The sequence below is a fragment of the Apium graveolens genome, chromosome 7 (assembly GCF_009905375.1).
Source record: "Apium graveolens cultivar Ventura chromosome 7, ASM990537v1, whole genome shotgun sequence".
NCBI lineage: Eukaryota > Viridiplantae > Streptophyta > Magnoliopsida > Apiales > Apiaceae > Apium > Apium graveolens.
The window spans coordinates 217,592,993-217,613,190 of NC_133653.1; the positions used below are offsets into that span (position 1 = coordinate 217,592,993).

The 20,198-nt window shown below is 38.8% G+C and overlaps 1 protein-coding gene across 1 annotated transcript; it reads right to left on the reverse strand.

The window, feature by feature from the left end:
• Positions 1-617: 617 nt before the first annotated feature.
• On the reverse strand, positions 618-5,501 carry LOC141671714 (putative nucleolar protein 5-2). Its single transcript, XM_074478031.1, has 9 exons — positions 5,354-5,501; positions 5,107-5,188; positions 4,955-4,996; positions 4,293-4,472; positions 4,032-4,196; positions 2,913-3,113; positions 1,639-2,136; positions 1,410-1,544; positions 618-1,279 (listed from the first exon to the last, which is right to left on the reverse strand). Exons 2-9 carry the CDS (start codon positions 5,182-5,184, stop codon positions 887-889), a joined length of 1,692 nt encoding a protein of 563 aa, XP_074334132.1. The 5' UTR covers positions 5,185-5,188; positions 5,354-5,501; the 3' UTR covers positions 618-886.
• Positions 5,502-20,198: the final 14,697 nt, after the last annotated feature.

A 20,198-nucleotide genomic window follows, 5' to 3' on the forward strand; every position in this document is an offset into this window, starting at 1 on the left:
CAGAATTATTTTGATGATATTTGGAATGATAAATGGAAAGATGTTGCATATCCTATTTCCAGAACTAATGTTGTTGAACATCTAAAAACAGCTGAAGAGAGAATTCAAAAGCATCTACTCTGCTAGTAAGTGAATGGTTTCGAGTACATAAACGCAACGGAAACGATGTAAAATTAAATTAAAACCAAAATAAAATCAAAACCCTACGCAGGATTCATGCAAAAATAGATATTTAATTTATAGTAAGAATCTTTTTTTTAAAGAAGGCGATCAAGTGATGAAATAGTCATTTTACCGGAATTTCTTGCATTACAATGTCAGGAGAATTTTGAAAACAAAACAAATTCATCATACAAAAAACTCATTTATTATCAAAACCTGTACAAATGCGATCTATTCCATTTTGTTTACCGAGAAATATTTCAGTCATTACATCAAAACCTGGAAATAGGGGAAAAGAAAAAATACATAATTTCATAACTTCCTATACTCTTCTTTAATCCTAACATCTTTGTCACATTTATTTATGTTAAAATACAAATATTTCATTTCAGTAATTAGACCAACGGGAAGAATTTATGTTGAAACTTGAAAGCCCAAGACAAAAGAAAAGAGACTGAAAAACAAGATGCTGATAATAATATGAATTTAAATGCATAACATATGCGATTCATCCAAATTCCAACACTAATTAACGTTATGCTATTAAAAATATGTAACTGCAACCATACAGAGTCCATGCCTGGAAACCTTGCTAACTGATCCTACAGAAATTGCTCAATAAATTTAAAAACTTAAAATCCAAACCACCAAGCAAACTCGACTACTTGTAAAAGTAAATACCCAAAATGGATCAGCATTCAAATATAGTATTCCACATCTTTCCTCATTCTTCGCTTCTTTTCTTTTTCTTTTTATCTTTTTTCTTGGGAGTTTTAGTTTCTTCATCTTGTTCAGCATGCTTCCGCTTCTTTTTCTTCTCCCCGACTTCCAGAGTCCCAGTATTCTGAACCTCAGAGTCCTCAGCTGAATGCTTCTTCTTTTTCTTTTCTTTTTTGCCAGCAACTTCAGCTTCAGCCTCTGCCTCCACCAACACAGTTTCATCAGCATAAACGGCCTTTTTCTTTTTCTTCTTTTTTTCTTTCTTCTCTTCAGGAGCTTCAGTTTGAGTTCCTTCTGTTTTCTTTTTCCTCTTTCCTAGGACAGCGTCCTCTTCCTCCTTTTCCTCAGGCAATGCTTCCGTCTTTCCAAGAACAGAATCAGCTGACGGATTGTATGTCTGCATTTTAAATATGCAGTATAAAGTATAAACAAAAACAATGTACTTGGCACAAAAACAATTGTCAAAAATATCACTTTGTATGTGAAGGGTCAAAGTAGTACAATAAAAGCCCAAGTACAATACAGACCTTAGCAGCAGTTATCAAAGCACCTGCTCCCTTCTTGCGGTCCTTATCGTAGAACTCAATCTTGGGCTTGCCTTTAGCCGAACCAGCAGAATGGCCTAGTTCTTTGCCTTCTAGATTCCTCAAGCGTGCTTCAAGCTATGATGTTTGTTTATGAAAATATATTAGAGGGAAAAACGGTGAAAAAATACATCACACAAAATATACTTTACAAAGTATTAGATATTAGTACCTTGGCTCGATTCTCCAACCCCATAGAATTATCTTCCCCTTCTCTAAGAGCATCATACCGAATTGCTAATGATGCTTTAGCAGCTAGAGATCTTGAAATTTTTCCTTTATGTTTTGGAGCAGCCTGACCAATTAAAGAGGCATGGTAGATAAGCCCATATTTCGGGGTTGCATGTTTTGTCTTGAGAGCCCTAAACAGCGCTTTTTCTGCTCCAAGAATTTGAATTGTGCTCCCTGGTTGCTTTGCAAGATTAATTAAGCTTCCCCCATGGGCGATGAGACGAGCACCAACAAGTTCTCCAACAAGAGCAGTAAGATTTGGAGCTATAGTGTTCATCCTGCTTTTCAGATAGTCATACAGTTGAGCTCTGTACTCTGAAAGAGACAGAACCTGATCACAAAGATCTTTAATATTTATTAGATCAAGATCACTAATTTCAGTTCCCATTGATATCATGGATGCCTCTTTAAGTTCAGCCTCAACCTCTTCAGACAAGACCTGTGAAAATTTACAATAAGCAGATATCAGCCTAAAACCCTTTTCAAGATCCATATTTTGCAGCAGCAACGTGCAAAAACAAGTTTGAGAAACTGGTTGGAAATAACAAGTGTCAACAATTAATGTTCAGATACATCTACAACATAAATATTGCAGGACAAATAGACACCCGATATCTCATATTCAGTACAGGCACAATTGTTGTTAAGAATGATTCTAATATTAGACTTTAGCATCAGGATTAATATCAGACCAATCATACATACAACAGTAATTCAATATCAGTGTATCTTACTCCAGAAATATATTTTACCCAAATTATATATTAATAACCATACTATGTAGGTAATTCGTAGAGACGTAGATCAAAAGATATTAGAAAAATTACGCCATCAACTTCAATATAGACCGGGTAGTAATTTTCTCAATAGCACACCACTTGGTACCTGAAGCAGTATGAAGAACCAACTGATGTTTTCAATTACTCTCTTTACATAATCAAATAGTTAAATAGAACCAAAAATTGCAGAAAGCATATGCCCATGTGCAAGTGAAGAAACAGTGAAACACCTCTTTATTATCACCTAGGTCTTAAGTGTCAGACACATGTTTTCATTCTAAAAAATTGCCAGAGTAGAATGAAGAAAGCTAGCGAAACAACAATAATCAAAACACCAAGTCTACTACAAAACCTTGGTAATGACTAATGAGCTCCTGTTATATAAATAAGGGCGTATTACAGCAGTGTGTAGTTGTGAGAATCTATCAAAAAATACCTCAGAAAAATCGAGCTTAGCAGCATTCGTACGGTCACCCATCAGCTTCACTGACTTTGCATAGAGGATGTTGTCTTGAACAATCTTTGCAAGTTCGGGAAAATGCCAACCATACCATTCCCTGACCCTCATAGCATAGGTGTTAAGCTCTTTATCAAGATCATCCAATAAGCCAATTGCCTGTATGATCATTGTATCAACCTGGTAGAGTTCAAAAAGAAAGGCGAATATATTAAGTACATTGTTATAGAACATTTAACAGACTAAATCAACCCTCAACATTATAAACTGATTTAAGTACCAAAACTAAGACGGAAGCAGATTCGAGGTACATTCAATTGGTGACGGGATCATCATACAAAATATGAGTGCTATAAGAATATATACATGTTTTAAGAACAATGCATACTGGTAGCGGAGATGTAATTATATATGACTATTACGGAGAGCAAAGAGAAAGAGCAAGCAAGCTCTGAATATCCATAGTTTGTCGCTAAAAAGAAATGAAAAGAGATAGCATTGTACTCTAGATCTAGCAAAACAAGTATAGTTCTCTACATGCTTTCTTGCCAAGAGTAACAAGTGGTTTATATATTACAAGAAAAAACTAAGCAAATCTATTCAAACAAGTCTAACAAAGCAGAAAGATTTATTAAAATGACTTCCTGGGAGCAGTCTTTACTCTTTAGATCCAATTTACATACTTCAAACATCATTATTTATATCATCCCTGCCTTGGCATAACAGCATAACTTCAATTTTTCATGCCTACTTGATATCCTCGACTAGCCAACTCGGCATTATGACAAAACTGAGCTGGTTCATAGACTTGCTAATGGCCAAATAGGATGTCATAAAGATCAATATCCTCGAGATTCAAAAATTACTACTTTATTACTGTTTTAAATCTGACATTAGCCTGCCAGCAGGGATCACAATAACTACTTTGCATATAACTTATTCCCTTTAGGACCTCCCAGACTCTCATGTGGATACTGCATTCGTCATTATAATGATTAAAATGTCTGACCTTCATCGATAGCTTCTAATTTTAATTTCTAACTGTCGCGGAGGCATAGGAAAATGAAAAATTATATAATGATAATACTAGAGCTTAACCTTGTCAGGGCTGAACTTGAGCTTGTATCTGGACAGGCTATGAGATAAACCCAAGCTCATTGGAGCCAAATCTTGAGCTCCTAACCCAGAGATAAGTTCTGTCAATTGACTCCTCACGCCTCTCATCAGTTCCATAGCAGCATTATTGTGGAAACAGTCAATTTGCTGTGAGAAAGTAACTTAGATTAAGAGAGTCCATATATTGAGACTTGAGTAATATGTGAAATCAAGCAAGGGTTATAATAAAGCATATTAGCCTACAAGTTTCTCTTTGATTGCATTTCCAAGTCTGGAATCAGCCACAGCTAATGTTTCACCATCGCAGTGAGCACGTAAGAACTTGCGCAAACCTTTGCTGGGTTTGCTATCAATCAACAATGTTGCTTCTGACAATGCCTCTGATGTGTTCTCAAACTTTGAGAAAGCTTTGAGCTTCACAATCTGATAAAGACATCAACCCGTTGAATTCAGTATCACACACATACAAGCAACATAGAAAGAACTTCATTGTAACTTTATGTAAAATCATCAAGCAAATAAACAGCTTCCGTAGGCAACAAATTAAAATTTCCAGATATCTGAACTAAATGTTGAAAACATACTAGTTACAGCTTTGTTACCACGAACAACATAGTACATAGCCGACAAATCAACCGAAAATGCCTCCTCCAACATGTTATAGGAGTTTAGTACCAATAACAACTTTATCGATGTTAAATAAAGCTAAAAGCTAGCAAAAGTGAAAATGTAATTTGCAAAAACACATCATATACTCAGAAAAATGTATGGACATGCTCTTCAAATCTAAGAATGATCATGTATCATGAGTTAAACAACACCAACTGCACAAATTCTACAAGGGATCACAAAATTAAACTCTAGTTAGCACAAAAAACAAGAAAATAAGCAAGCATGTGAAAAACCTTTCTAGCTGTGTCCACAGTATCAAACTCCTTCGACAAGTCCTGCAAAACATTAAAATCATCATATACAACGGCCCGAAACAACCACAAACACAGAACTCAAAACATAAACACAAACAAATCAATTACACATAATCAAAACCACTAATTACCTCAACTTTGGAGAGCTTTCCCTCATCCAACACTTTAAAAAGGGCAAACCCAGCAGGGGTTTCAAACAAAAGAAGCATTGTCCTAAAAACCCATCAAGAAAATCATCAAATAAGCCTCAAAATCGAAACTTTAACAAAGCCCATTTAAATTAAAGCTACAAAACAGCTAACAATGCTCTGTAAAATCAAAAAGAATCTGAAACAAAATAAGAGTAATATATATATACAGATAAATATGTATACTTACAATTAGCTGAATGGTAAACTTGAAGCCTCTGTGTTAGAGTTCGAGAATCCGTCGTTGTAGCCGACAGGAGAAGAGGGCAAAAAATTGAGGTTTACATCTGAACTAGGGTTTATGCCTTTATAGGGTTTCACTATAGAGACCTTGTATGCGAAAGAATCAAACTAATTTTAATTAATAATTAAATTAAGAATAATAGCTTCAAACTCGTGCCAGATTTTTTTAATATTATATAATTTTTTTAATAAAATATTTTGAATTTAATTCTTAATTTTGTTCATATAAATTTTTAAATAATATAATTTCATAATAATTATATTAGTATATGTATATGTTCAAAACTTTTAGAACATTTAAACATATTTAAAGTGATAGCATTGGTAGGGGAATATTATTATAACGAAATTATTATTTTATTGAAGGTAAAAATATAATGTCTACATTGTGTTAGGACCTTAAAAAAATATTATTTTAGCATGGTGATTACTTAATCAATTAACTATAACTCTATAAAAAAATATTTGAAAAAGACAATATTATTGATTGAACAATATAGTTTTATTAATAATTTTATGTGTATTTTTAAAAAAATTAATATTAATATTTTAAATAAATTTGATTTTTTAGTTAACATCAATAAGATACGAATTTTACTTAGTCTAACATAAATTTGATTTATCTCGGATCAGTGGTTTACATTTTTTTATTTTAGCCCGATGTCCAATACACCGAGCAAATCAAACTAATTATTTTTAGTTTAATTTTAATTTTTTAAAGTATGGATCAATAAGATAATTTTGTTTTAGACTAAATAATTACTATATATGATTTTATTTTTGTTGGTCGAATTGTGTTTTTATTTTAGTTTTGTGTTAGTCTGAATCAATTGTATAATGTATTTTTTGTATCCTGGATAAATAACATTTATTATTTTGTTTATCCAAATTCATTAGTATATTTTTTTAGGAGCATTGATAGTATTGTTATTTTATCTTAACCCGAGTCACATGATATATCAACTAAATCTTAATAATTATATTTAGTTTGCTTAAATTTATTTTATCCCGAAGTAACAAATTAGAATAATATAGAACTCGATATGAATTAAAATATAAATTGGTAGAAAAAGTTGAATTTAATATAAATTATAATGATATAAATAGAATTAGAATTGATCGACCCAATAATTAGAATTAGAATAATTAAAGAAGGTTAATTAAGTAATTTCAACAAGTATCGACCGACCGACTACCAAACTTTTAATGTTTCGTCTATTATAATATAGTATATAGATGTAATTTACAATTTTAACCTCTGCTCACGTAAATTGCCGAAAATTGGGTTTTTTTTTGACCAATTAGATAAATATAATAAACTGGTTTAAAAAAATTCTCCTAATAAATTATTTAATATTTCAAAAATCGTCAATAAATCATAAATCGGTAGTTTAGCCACATAATTCGATTTCTGAAAACTGTAATCATAATTTTAACATTTATTTGTATTTATTTTTTTCTTAAAATATTTTGTAATTGATTTTTTTCCTTAAAATAGTGTATGCATGTTTTTTTACTATATATGTATGTTTTATTACTACATAGTTCTTTAATGTACGTTAGGAATGTAAATAAAATAGCAGAAGTGACATACTTTCAAAAAAAACAAAATAACAGAAGATACATAGTTTCAAAAAATAAATTAAAAGGAGTTAAACTATAAAAACTTTAATTTTTAAAACACAATAATAGCTTTATTAGAAGGGTGAAAAATATTTTTCTTTGCAACAAAAATATAATATTCTTAATTCTTGCTAGTGAAGAATTCCATGAAATTATCTTTGTACCCAAAAAATTTAAAATCTACTACTTAACTTTTTTAAAAATATGGGCATATATGTAAATGAAACATCTAAAATGGGTTAACGGATCGGGTTATGGACTATCCATGGGTAAAAATCAAATTCATGGGTAAAACTTAAATCTATAACCTAACAGATTGTAACAAATTTCCAATTTTTAAAACTGATCCACAATTCAAGCACATAATTTTTGCAGATTGACTCTCTTTTCACCTTCTTGGTTTCATTCACCATTGATGGCTGCCGAAGGACTGCAAAGTTCTTCATTACTTTGTTTGGCTCAATAATTTTCATATAGATCATTATGTAACCTGAAGATTAATAATGAAAGAACCAATGGATGAAGAACCCAAATATCGAACACAAGGAAATCATCCAGGTTAACAATTCATCCTCCTTCATCGGCTATGTATATTACATTTTCTCATTCCTTTCTTTCGTGAATTACAACTTCCAAACGACTGCTTACGGCCTTGCCACTGTCTCCACCTTCATTGGAACCTGGTAATATAAGTATTCTGATATTTTTATTATACAGAGCATGTCCATGTTAGATTGTACATATCATGTTGTTAGGAATATATATATTAGTTTGATGATAAGTTAAACAAAACACTTAACTAGAAATCTAGTGTTTGTAGCCTCAATGGATAAGACCACTTTGGCTATCCGTTGATGGAGTAGCTTTACTTAGAAATAAGTTTAGTATTGTAGCACATTTCAGTCTCTGTATTTAAGTTATAATTCTTAGAAGTTGTGGGAAATTATAAGTCATGTTGACTACTAGTGGATATGCAAATAGGAGGGCTAATTGTAAATATTTCATGCCTTGTAATTTTGTGTAAATGAAGTAGTATCAACTGATAGATTAAAGGCCTTCAACGGATGAGAAACAAAGGTTCAACGGATGTCTCTAAAGCTTCAACGGATAACATCCATCAACAGATGAGTGTATCAACGGATAAAGCTTCAACTGTTAAAGCATCAACGGATGTCACTAAAGCATCAACGGATGAAAGCTTCAACGGATGCTCAGTTTCATAGCAGTTGATAGTGACAATTCATAAGCTGACAGAGGCACATGGGTTGACAGAGACAATTGGATTGTGGTAGCCTCTTGGAGGAATCAAGAAAATGCAGCATTTCCATTATGGTGTAAACAAGGAAGTATTCAAAGATTCACAGATTATCTTGGATTGCATTGGATAGAGAAATGAAGAAGAAACATGTGAAGAACTATTTTATAATTGTATTTTATCTTTGTCTTCACTTGTAAACTTGGTAATATATAAACCAAGTTGCAGCTAGTAATTAGATGTGAATTTTCCAGAGCTGTTTAGAAAAACATAGAGAGAAAATCATCTAGTTTGTACTAGGAAGCAGCTGTGATCAATTCTTTGTATCACAGATTTTCTGAAATACACATCTCTGGTGGAACAACAAATCCACCAGAAAAGTTTTTGAAAGCCTTTGTGTTCTTTACATTTGTGTCTTGAATATACATCTGATAGGGATAAATAAGTCCTGATTTTATAATTAATGGGCTGCTAGGCCCAATAAGAAGATGTATGATATTCAGACCAGAAAGGTTAAGCCTGATGGACCAGATCAGGCCTGGTGGAATAAAAAAGGCCCAAAAGCCCTGATTATTAATTAATTTCATAATTAATTAATAAGGGAAAAATCAGCTATTGAGAAGAGTCCCGATAAGGATATAAATCCTTATAGATTAGCCTCAAGGGGACCTAAAAGGATAAGGAATCAGCTTCCTACTTCCTAGGACTCCTAAGTCTATTCTAATTATGAGACTTGCCCATCAGGTCTCCTATACCAAGTCCAATTCAAGGACTCCCAATATCTATATAAGGGGCCTCACCCCACAAATCAGAACTACGTTTTTTGGCTTGATTCTCTAATTCACAGAGATACGTAGGCATCTCGTAAAGGCAGAATTAAGCTACGATACACGAGAGCAGCCATTAAAGGCCTTGAGCTCCCGAATCTTAGTAATAAATACAACAAATAATAACCTTAGTTTTTTATCCATAACATTTGGCGCCGTCTGTGGGAAGCACAACAACAACCATGACGAGAACACGGAGAACAATTGAAGCTCTAGAGGAAGGAACACCAACCCAGGTGATTTCATCAACCGTGGAGGTTCCTCCCCATTCAACTTATGCATCTACTCAGGAGGAAGCCCAGACAGGGGCAACTCAACCCCAGCTACAAGGGACAACTCCCCCGATTCAAGGTACGAATCCTCAAGTTCAACAAATACATATACCTGTGAATTCTCGACCCGTCGGGTATGAATATTCAACTATTCTTACTACTAACCCCCCTTATGGGATGCCCCTTCACCCTGAGGTTGGAGGAAGCGGATATGCTGGGCGAAACGAAGCACGAGGGCGGTCGCCCCCCTATATACGAGGTTTGGGTCCTATCCCTGAGGATCGGGAATTTTCTAGTCCATACACTGAGAGAGACTCCGAATCTTCGGATGATGAAGTGGCCCCGAGAAGGAGGCGTCCTGGAAAAGAGCCAATGGCCGATGGAAGGCAACGCCCCCAAAGCACCCCAGGGGCGAATCCCCAAGAAGTGCAGGAAATGATCAGGGCTCATGAGGCTGAAATCCAAAGGCTGAGGCGTGATTTAGAGGCTCACCAGGCCACCAGACCCCACATACCTCCTAGGGGGAGAAATCCTCCTCCTATCATAGACCTGGATGGTCCGGTAAGAAGAAGGGCTGTTGTCCCAAGAACTGATCCAAGCAATCTCCTTCCCCTTGGAGATCCTGATGATCCAACTCCACCTTTCACAGAAGAAATAATGAATGCCCATATTTCAAGAAAATTCAAGATGCCCACTATCAAAGCCTATGATGGCACGGGTGACCCCGCTAATCATGTTAGAAATTCTCTAATGCACTGCTGCTGTAACCCGTGAATGATGATATAAAGTGTCGGGCCTTCCCTCAAACCCTGTCGGGTATGGCTCAAAGATGGTACAGTCGCTTGCCCCCAAACTCTATTGGATCATTCAGAGAATTAAGTCAGGCTTTTATTAAGCAATTTATCAGTGGAAGAGTCCATGAGAAAAGTTCAGCATCTCTTATGAGTCTTGTGCAGGGAGCTAAGGAATCCTTGAGGGATTACCTGAATCGATTTACAAAGGAGGCTTTAAAAGTCCCAGACCTTGATGATAAGGTAGCCATGATAGCACTGCAACAAGGAACTAGGGATGAGTTTTTCAAGATGTCCTTGGCCAAACGACCCCCTGAAAACATGTTGCAACTCCAAGAGAGGGCAGGGAAGTATATCAAGGTTGAAGAAAGCATGAGGAAGACCGTAGTAAGTAATGAGCCCACTGGAGGCAAGAAGCGAAAAACTGATCTGGAGTATATCGCTAAGGACAAATATCCTAGAACCGAACAAAACCCTGATTCAACCCCCAAGAAGGGAGGACCTGGGCAAAAGTTCACTGAATACGCTAAGCTGAGTGCTCCTAGAAGTCAGATTTTGATGGAGATTGAGAAAGATAGAGATATTCGCTGGCCTAAGCCCTCGAAGGCTGATCCCGCCAAGCTAGATAAGAGCAAGTATTGCAGGTTTCACAAGGATGTTGGCCATGACACCGATGAGTGTAGGCAATTGAAAGATGAAATTGAGTTTTTGATTCAAAAAGGAAGGTTGAACAAGTATACTGGAGATGGAGGGGACAGAAACAATAATGGAAGGAAGAACTTTGAAGATCGTAGGAGGGACCAAGACGATCAGGGGCGGAATCCCCAACTTAGAGGGCCGGTTATAAATGCAATTTTTGAAGGACCACGACGCCCTCGAGGACCTGTGATAAACACGATCTTTGGAGGTCCAACTGCTGCTGGATTGTCCAAAAATTCCAGAAAGGCATACACCAGGGAGGTTATGCATATTGTTGGCGAAGCCCCGAAGAGGGCCAGGACAGAAGTAACATTGGCTTTTGATGATTCCGACCTAGAGGGCGTGAAGTTTCCCCATGACGACCCGCTCGTCATAACACCGATAATAGGAAATAGCCCGGTTAAGAGGGTCCTTGTGGATAATGGTGCTTCTGTGGATATCTTGCTCCACGACACCTTTTTAAGGATGGGGTATAACGACTCCCAGTTGACACCAACCGACATGCCGATATATGGATTTGCTGGAGTAGAATGTCCTGTGGAAGGGATAATCAAATTGCCAACCACCATAGGTACGGAGCCAAGGCAAGCAACGCATATGCTGGATTTCGTGGTGGTAAAGGCTAGTTCAACTTATAATGCTATCAAGGGGAGAACAGGGATACATGCCTTCAAGGCAGTCCCCTCTTCAAGGCAGTCCCCTCTTCCTACCATTCAGTTATGAAGTTTCCCACCCGAAACGGGATTGGAGAAGAGAGAGGAGATCAAAAAATGGCTAGAAGCTGTTATGTGGCCTCTTTGAGGGCAGATGGAGTCGGGGGGCAGGTTCTTCCTATTGAAGATATGGATGTTCGAGAAAATGATGAGGATAGAGGAAGGCCAGCAGAAGAATTGGTTTCGGTTCCTTTAGACCCCAAGAATCCTGAGAGGATGACTTTCATTGGAGCCACATTAGAGGAGCCCCTTAGAGGGAAGTTAGTGAAATTTTTGCAAGAAAATAGTGATGTGTTTGCATGGACAGCAGCTGATATGCCAGGCATAGACCCGGAGTTAATTACTCACAAGCTAAACGTGGATCCAAGCCGGAAGACAGTGAAACAAAAGAAAAGAAATTTTGCCCCGGAAAGACAAGAGGCTATAAAACAGGAAGTAGAAAAGCTCTTAGAGTCTGGTTTCATTGAGGAGATTCAATTTCCGGAGTGGTTAGCAAACCCTGTAATGGTGAAGAAGGCTAATGGAAAGTGGAGGATGTGTATAGACTTCACTGATTTGAATGATGCATGCCCCAAAGACTGTTTTCCGCTGCCTAGAATTGATACTTTGATTGATGCCACTGCTGGACATGAGATGTTGAGTTTCATGGATGGATTTAGCGGATACAACCAGATCAAAATGCATAAGGATGACATTCCAAAGGTATCATTCATCACTGATTTTGGTGTTTATTGTTATCTTGTTATGGCGTTTGGTCTCAAAAATGCAGGAGCCACCTATCAAAGGTTGGTAAACAAAATTTTTAAGGATCTTATTGGTAAGACTATGGAAGTTTATGTTGATGACATGTTAGTCAAGAGTCTAGTAAAGACTGATCATATAGCCCATTTAAGGGAAGCTTTTGAGGTCCTGAGGTACCACAAGATGATGTTGAATCCTACGAAGTGTGCTTTCGGAGTAGGATCTGAAAAATTCTTGGGATTGATGGTCTCAAAAAGAGGAATTGAGGCTAACCCCGATAAAATAAAGGCGATCCTGGACATGGAACCACCAAAAACCATCAAGGATGTTCAGAAGCTCACAGGAAGGGTTGCTGCGCTAGGACGATTCATCTCCAAGTCAGGAGACAAGTGCTTGTCATTTTTCAAGTCACTAAAGAGCATCAAAGGCTTTGTATGGAGTGAGGAAAATCAGAAGGCATTTGAAGAGTTAGAGAAGTATATGGGCCAGGCCCCGTTGTTGGCCAAGCCAGTTCTAAATGAAGTTTTATTCTTGTACTTAGCTGTTTCAGAGAGCGCCTTGAGCGCGGTGTTGGTTAAGGAGGAACTGAAAGTCCAGAAACCCGTATACTATGTCAGCAAAATTCTGCATGGTGCTGAGTTGAATTATTCAGCTATTGAGAAATTCGCTTTAGCCTTGGTAATGGCTTCGAGAAAACTGCGTCCTTATTTTCAGGCTCACCAGATTGAGGTACTAACAAATCAGCCCCTGAGAAATATCATTCACAGTCCCAAGGCAAGTGGGAGATTGATTAAGTGGGCAATAGAGCTGGGAGAGTTCGATCTCAAGTATAAGCCACGTACGACAATAAAAGCCCAGGCACTAGCTGACTTCGTGGTGGAATGTACCATACCCAACCAAGAAGCCGGGGGGCAGGAAGATGCCGTACCTCAAGACAAGAAAGTCGATGATGGGGGCAAAGAGAAGGATGATAAAGAATATTGGGTTCTCTATTTTGATGGGGCATCAAAAACAAACTCCAGTGGAGCAGGATTGGTTTTGCAAAGCCCTGATGGGTTCTTAATTGAGTATGCTATGAAGCTAGACTTTCCAACCACAAATAATGAGGCAGAGTATGAAGCCCTGATAGCTGGCCTTGGTCTAGCTGGGACACTTAGAGTCAAAAACTTAAAGGTCCGTGGAGACTCGAAGCTGATCATATCCCAGGTAAAGGGAGAATTTGAGGCAAGGGATGATACGATGGCTAAGTATGTCCGCCTAGTAAGGGCTGTGATGACCCAATTTAATGAATGTCATGTTGAACACATTCCAAGGGAAGAAAATGTTAAGGCAGATGCGCTATCAAAGTTCGCTTCGTCTGAGATTGAAGAAAGTTCAGGAAGTGTGTACTTCCGTGTTTTGAAGACACGAAGCATAGATGTTAAGCTAGTGGCTCCCATAGGCTTGGGGACGTCATGGATTGATCCCATCAAGGCTCACATTCAGACCGGTTGGTTGCCAAGTGATGCAACTGAAGCACGGAAGTTAACTGTTCGGGCACTAAGGTACTCTTTGATAGATGGGATTCTTTACAAAAGATCTTTCGTGGTTCCCTACTTGAGGTGTCTCAGGCCCGATGAGGCACGCTTGGCTCTTGAAGAAGTGCATGAAGGTATTTGTGGGCAACACCTGGGGGGCAGGGCCTTGGCTCATAAGATAACCCGTTTAGGCTTCTATTGGCCAGAAATGATGGCTGATGCCAAAGAATATGTGAAGAAGTGTGATCGCTGTCAGAAGCATGCACCAGTTGTTAGACAACCCCCCGAGATGCTGACCTCTATCAACTCCCCAATCCCCTTTGCTATGTGGGGGATGGATATTCTAGGGCCTTTCCCTATGGCCACAGCACAAAGGAAGTTTCTGATTGTAGCCATTGATTATTTCACTAAGTGGATTGAAGCCAAGCCCTTGGCCAAAATCACAACTAAGCAGGTTGCACAATTCCTGTGGGAAAACATTATGTGCTGGTATGGGATTCCCCGTATCCTCGTCACTGACAATGGAACACAATTCAACAATGAGGAATTCAAGAAGTATTGTGAAGAAAATGAAATTGAGTTACGGTTCACCTCTGTGGCTCACCCGCAAGCCAATGGACAAGCGGAGGTAGCAAATCGGATAATCCTGGATGGACTACGGAAGAGGATCGAGAAGTCAAGAAATAATTGGGTGGATGAGATACTTCCAATACTATGGGCCTATAGGACTATCTGTAGAGTCACGACTGGAGCAACTCCCTTCATGTTGGCATATGGGGCAGAAGCAGTGGTTCCCGTGGAGATATCACATTCTTCTCCAAGAATTCAAGCTTTCAATGCTGGGGAAAATGAGGAAGGGCAAAGGTTGGCGCTGGACTTAATTGATGAAGTGCGAGATAAGGCACATGCAAAGATAGTAGAGTATCAGAAAAAGGCTTCGTTCTACTACAACCTAAGGGTTAAAGAGAGGTTTTTCAAACAAGGTGATCTAGTCTTGAGAAAAATAGAGGCTTCTGGTGTCGGACAGAAAGGAAAGCTAGCCCCAAATTGGGAAGGGCCGTACAGAGTCAAGAGCGTTCAGGGTAGAGGAACCTACAAGCTGGAAACTATGGATGGTTTTGAAGTCCCGAGGACCTGGCACGCACAAAACCTGAAGGTTTACTACGTGTAAGATAGGCGAAGTACGATTCTCACTTGTTATTGTGACAAGTAGGTTTAAAAGCACCTGGAAGCTTTGCTTGCGTAGGATTTTATATTCCAGTAGAATTTACATTGTCTAGTTATTATTGATTAGGGTCGAACCCATGCTATGTAAGGTTTTGAAAAACCAGACTTCATATTAAAGAGTTTGAAATTATTTCAATCCAAGGATGTTTAAGATTCAAATGCATATTAAGATTGTAAAGTCAAAACAGAAAGAGGCAAGAAAAGCAACATATAAAATATAAGCCCCGAAGGGTAATAAGTTCTGAATACGATTAAGTCAATACATAGAAAGCCACAATGGGCCAAACAAGAAAACAAAATACTCAAAGATCCTTGAAGAAGTCATCATCGATGTTTCCTTCATCGGCAGCAGAAGAAGGAACTGGAACAGGATCAGCACCTCGAGGAGAAATAGCTGCGGCCTCAGCAGAAAAAGCAAGAATAGGAGAAAGAGGGATATCATCAAGAAGAGGCTCTTTCCCAGGAATATCAGGGACTGGATAGGCAGTGAGAGTCACCTCCGGAATCTTCTTCCCAATCTCCTCTACTATCTGCTCCCAATAGCTAGAAAAGGTCTCCGGGAAGTTAGCATCGTACTCAGCATTTAGGACATCCTGAAAGTCCTGAGATGCCTTATACTCAGCTATCACCTCAGCTCGGGCCCTTTGAGCATCCAGCTCCAGTTTACGAACTTTCTCCTTCTCATCCGCCAGCTCCTTCTCTACCTCACGGAAACGAGTGAAGTTGGCCTCGGAAGCCTTGAGGTACCTATCCCTGTCCCTCTCAGCAATAGTTAGGCTGGTCCTCACATCCTTCAAATTGTGAAGGGCAGCCTGGAGATAGGTATTCATCTGCACGAACATATCAAAGTACAGTAAGTAATTAAAAAAAACAGTTAAAAAAGGAAGAGGCTTACAGAAGCCACGGCCTGAGCACCCAGACGCTCAATCTGTAGGTCATCAGAAGACTCTACGATCTCAGCCCTGTCACGAGGCGTGATCACACTCTGAGACCAAACGGCGGCAGCCTCGGAACTCCCTACCACCGTGTCCCTCCTCTGAAGGCCCCAAGTGACGGTGAAGGGAGAGGTATCTTCATCAAGGCTAGGAGGCCTCTGGGATAAAAAGGTAGGGACGGCCTCCTGAACTGTGACTGAAGGGCCGTCACCAATCCTAACCCGCTTGTCGCGGTGGGTCTCAACAGCAGAGCCCTTGGCGGCACGGGCCTCCCGCTTCTTGAAGATCGTGTCCAAAGCGGCCCTAGCTGCAGGAAAATACGAGCACGTAAGAAAAAGGACAAATAGAGAATGGAGAAAATGGAACAAAAAGGGGAAAGAAATACCCTCGGGACCAAGGTCACTTAGACCTAAACCTTGCAAATTACCCTCTGAAAGGATGAGAGCGCAATGGTGCAAGTTATCAGCAGTAATGGCCTTGATGGCCGCATCCTCATTTATCCCCAATTTTAGGTCTCTTAAAGACCCGTCTATACTTTTTGAGAAGTTGGGCCTGAAAAAAAGGTCCCAACCCTCCTCGAAATCCAGAAATACATAAAACCACTCACTCTTCCATGTTGGATACGAGTCGGGATTGGTGCCAGAAATAAAGCAGGAACGAGCCAAGGATCTATGAACTATTTTGACCCATCCTTGGTCCTCAGAAGCATTTACAAATTTAAATAAATAACGAAAGACACAAACATTTGGCTCAAAACCGTGTTTACGAGATTGGGCCATATAACAGTGAATAAAACGCCAAGAGTTGGGTGTGAGTTGGGTCGGACAGACTCGGGCCTCAGCCAAAAGGCGAAAAACAAAAGGATGAGGAGGTAGGCGAAAACCAGCATAGAAGTTTTCCTTATAGACCCGAATGGCCCCAGGTTTTGGGTAGCAGGCCCTATCATTTGGGCCTGGAGCCTCGGCCCTATAAGGGTGAGAAATGCCAAAAAGGCGGGCTATGGTACCTACTTGATCTGGACCAAATCTAGAAGGATAATTATATGCATCTAAGTGTAACATGTTAGGAAAGGCTTGCCCGAATTCGGTTAAAAGATCCCTAAGAGAAATAACTGAGGAATGTACAAGAGATTTTTTACCTCGGCTGGCCCTAGAGGGACGGGCAACAGCTTGGGGGACATGGGAGTGAGATGAATCAGAATGCGCCATGGATGAAGACAAAAACCCAGGAAGCTCTTGAAAGTAAGTGAAGAAGATGAAGATTCAAACGGAATCTTCAAAATAAGCCCAGAAAGCGGCGGAGTAGAAAGCCGGAAATCGCTTGGAGGTGTCGATTCTTGAGAGACTAATTGCAGAGTTGAAGTTTAGAAATTTTTGTGAAAGTGAAGTGTGAGAAATGAACTCACACTCCACCTCTTATATAGAGGAGCTCAAAGATGCACAAACGGGCCTGGGCCTAAGAAAAAGGCGGGAAGCCCATAAGATTTGAATTTTGAAAAGATTTAAAATCAAAGTTCATTGAATGAATCAAGGCTCGAACAGCCTCAACAACGCCCAGGGTACATTATCCCAAGCCGTTGTTAGAAGTGTTGCTCCTAGGCGTGGTACAACAACGCCCAGGAAGCATCTGTCCTCAACAACGCCCAGGATGCATCGTCCCTAGCCGTTGTTAGAAGTGTGGCTCCTAGGCGTGGTACAACAACGCCCAGGAAGCATCTGTCCTCAACAACGCCCAGGATGTATTGTCCCTAGCCGTTGTGAGGAGTGTGGCTCCTAGGCGTGGATCAACAACGCCCAGGAAGCATCTGTCTCCAACAACGCCCAGGACGCAAGTTTCCTAGACGTTGTTAGAAAATTGTCTCCTAGGCGTGGGTGCACGACGTCTAGGATCTATGAATGCATCAGCCTCCAACAACGCCCAGGACGCAAGTTTCCTAGACGTTGTTAGGAAACCGTCTCCTAGGCGTGGATCAACAACGCCCAGGAAGCATCAGCCTCCAACAACGCCCAGGACGCAAGTTTCCTAGACGTTGTTAGGAAACTGTCTCCTAGGCGTGGATCAACAACGCCTAGGATGTATTGAGCAGCAAAAGTTCTATTTTTCTGATTATTTAATTAGAAATTAGGGAAAAAATCCAAGGAAATTCCTTAAATATTTTCTGAAAAATGTTAATATTTTCAGAAATAAGGAATAAATCCAGAAAATTAAAGGATAAATCCCAGAAATTAGGGAAAAATCCAGAAATTAAGGATAAATCCCAGTAAATTAGGGAAAAATCCAGAAAATTAAGGAAAATTCCAGAAAATTAGGGAAAAATTCCTGAAAATTAAGATGATTCCTGAATAAAAGGAAGATTCATTGTAAATGTATAGGTCGCTCCACACTTTACGCAAAAATGAAACCCTGTAAGGGAACGAATAGATTTAACTTCTGTGAAACCTAATCAATGTTTTCCAAAAGTTGGGGGGCAAATGATAGGGATAAATAAGTCCTGATTTTATAATTAATGGGCTGCTAGGCCCAATAAGAAGATGTATGATATTCAGACCAGAAAGGTTAAGCCTGATGGACCAGATCAGGCCTGGTGGAATAAAAAAGGCCCAAAAGCCCTGATTATTAATTAATTTCATAATTAATTAATAAGGGAAAAATCAGCTATTGAGAAGAGTCCCGACAAGGATATAAATCCTTATAGATTAGCCTCAAGGGGACCTAAAAGGATAAGGAATCAACTTCCTACTTCCTAGGACTCCTAAGTCTATTCTAATTATGAGACTTGCCCACCAGGTCTCCTATACCAAGTCCAATTCAAGGACTCCCAACATCTATATAAGGGGCCTCACCCCACAAATCAGAACTACGTTTTTTGGCTTGATTCTCTAATTCACAGAGATACGTAGGCATCTCGTAAAGGCAGAATTAAGCTACGATACACGAGAGTAGCCATTAAAGGCCTTGAGCTCCCGAATCTTAGTAATAAATACAACAAATAATAACCTTAGTTTTTTTATCCATAACAACATCTGTCTGCACCTGCTCAAAGCAATTCACACACATCTGTTCATCAAACACTTAGCTTTTGAAACTGCTCAAAACTTGAAAAAGTTTTGAGATTTACATTCAACCCCCCTTCTGTAAATCTCATTGTTAGTTCCTTGGGAATAACAATTGGTATCAGAGCAAGCTCTTGATATACAAAGAGTTTAAAGATCTATTCTACTAACATCATGAGTAAGAAGGATATTGGAGTGAAGATTCCAATCTTGGAAAGAGATAATTATCATCACTGAAAAGTGAAGATGCATCTACATCTTCTCTCTCAAGATGAAAGCTACATCAACTGCATTGAGAATGGTCCTCACATCCCTCACAAAGTGGCCATAGCTGACAATGTCACAGTTGCTGTTGGATAGTCTATTCACAAGCCAAAAGCAGAATGGACTGATGAAGATATTGAAGAGGTTCACAAGGACAAGAAGGCCATGAACATTCTGTTTAATGGCCTAGACAAATATATGTTTGATAATGTCATTAACAGCCAAACTGCTAAGGAAATTTGGGATACTGTACAACTTATCTGTGAAGGTACTGAACAAGTTAGAGAAAACAAAATGCAGCTTCTCATTCAACAATATGAATACTTTTATTCTGAAGAAGGAGAATCATTGAATGATACCTTCAATAGATTTCAGAAACTGTTGAATGGATTGAAGCTGTATGGCAGAGTGTACCAAGTCAAGGATTCCAACTTAAAATTTCTGAGGTCTCTACCAAAGGAATGGAAGCCTATGATTATTTCATTAAGAAATTCTCAAGATTATAAGGACTTCACACTTGAAAGATTATATGGAATTTTGAAGACCTATGAACTTCAGATGGAGCAAGATGAGCTGTTGGAGAAGGGAAAGAGAAAAGGGGGATCAGTTGCACTTGTAGCTGAAAATGAGAGAACTGAAGCCAGGAATGAAGAAAAGACAATGCCAGGTCTCAAAATTGGCACAAGCAAATCAGAATCAAGCAAGGGAAATGAGCAAGCAGCTGAGGTTGAAGACAATTCCAGTCAAGATGACTCTGATGATGTTGATGAACATCTGGCTTTTCTGTCCAGAAGGTTTGCAAAGATGAAATTCAAGAAAAACACTAGAGCCACTAAGCCAAACAAGAACATGGTGGACAAGTCTAAGTTCAAGTG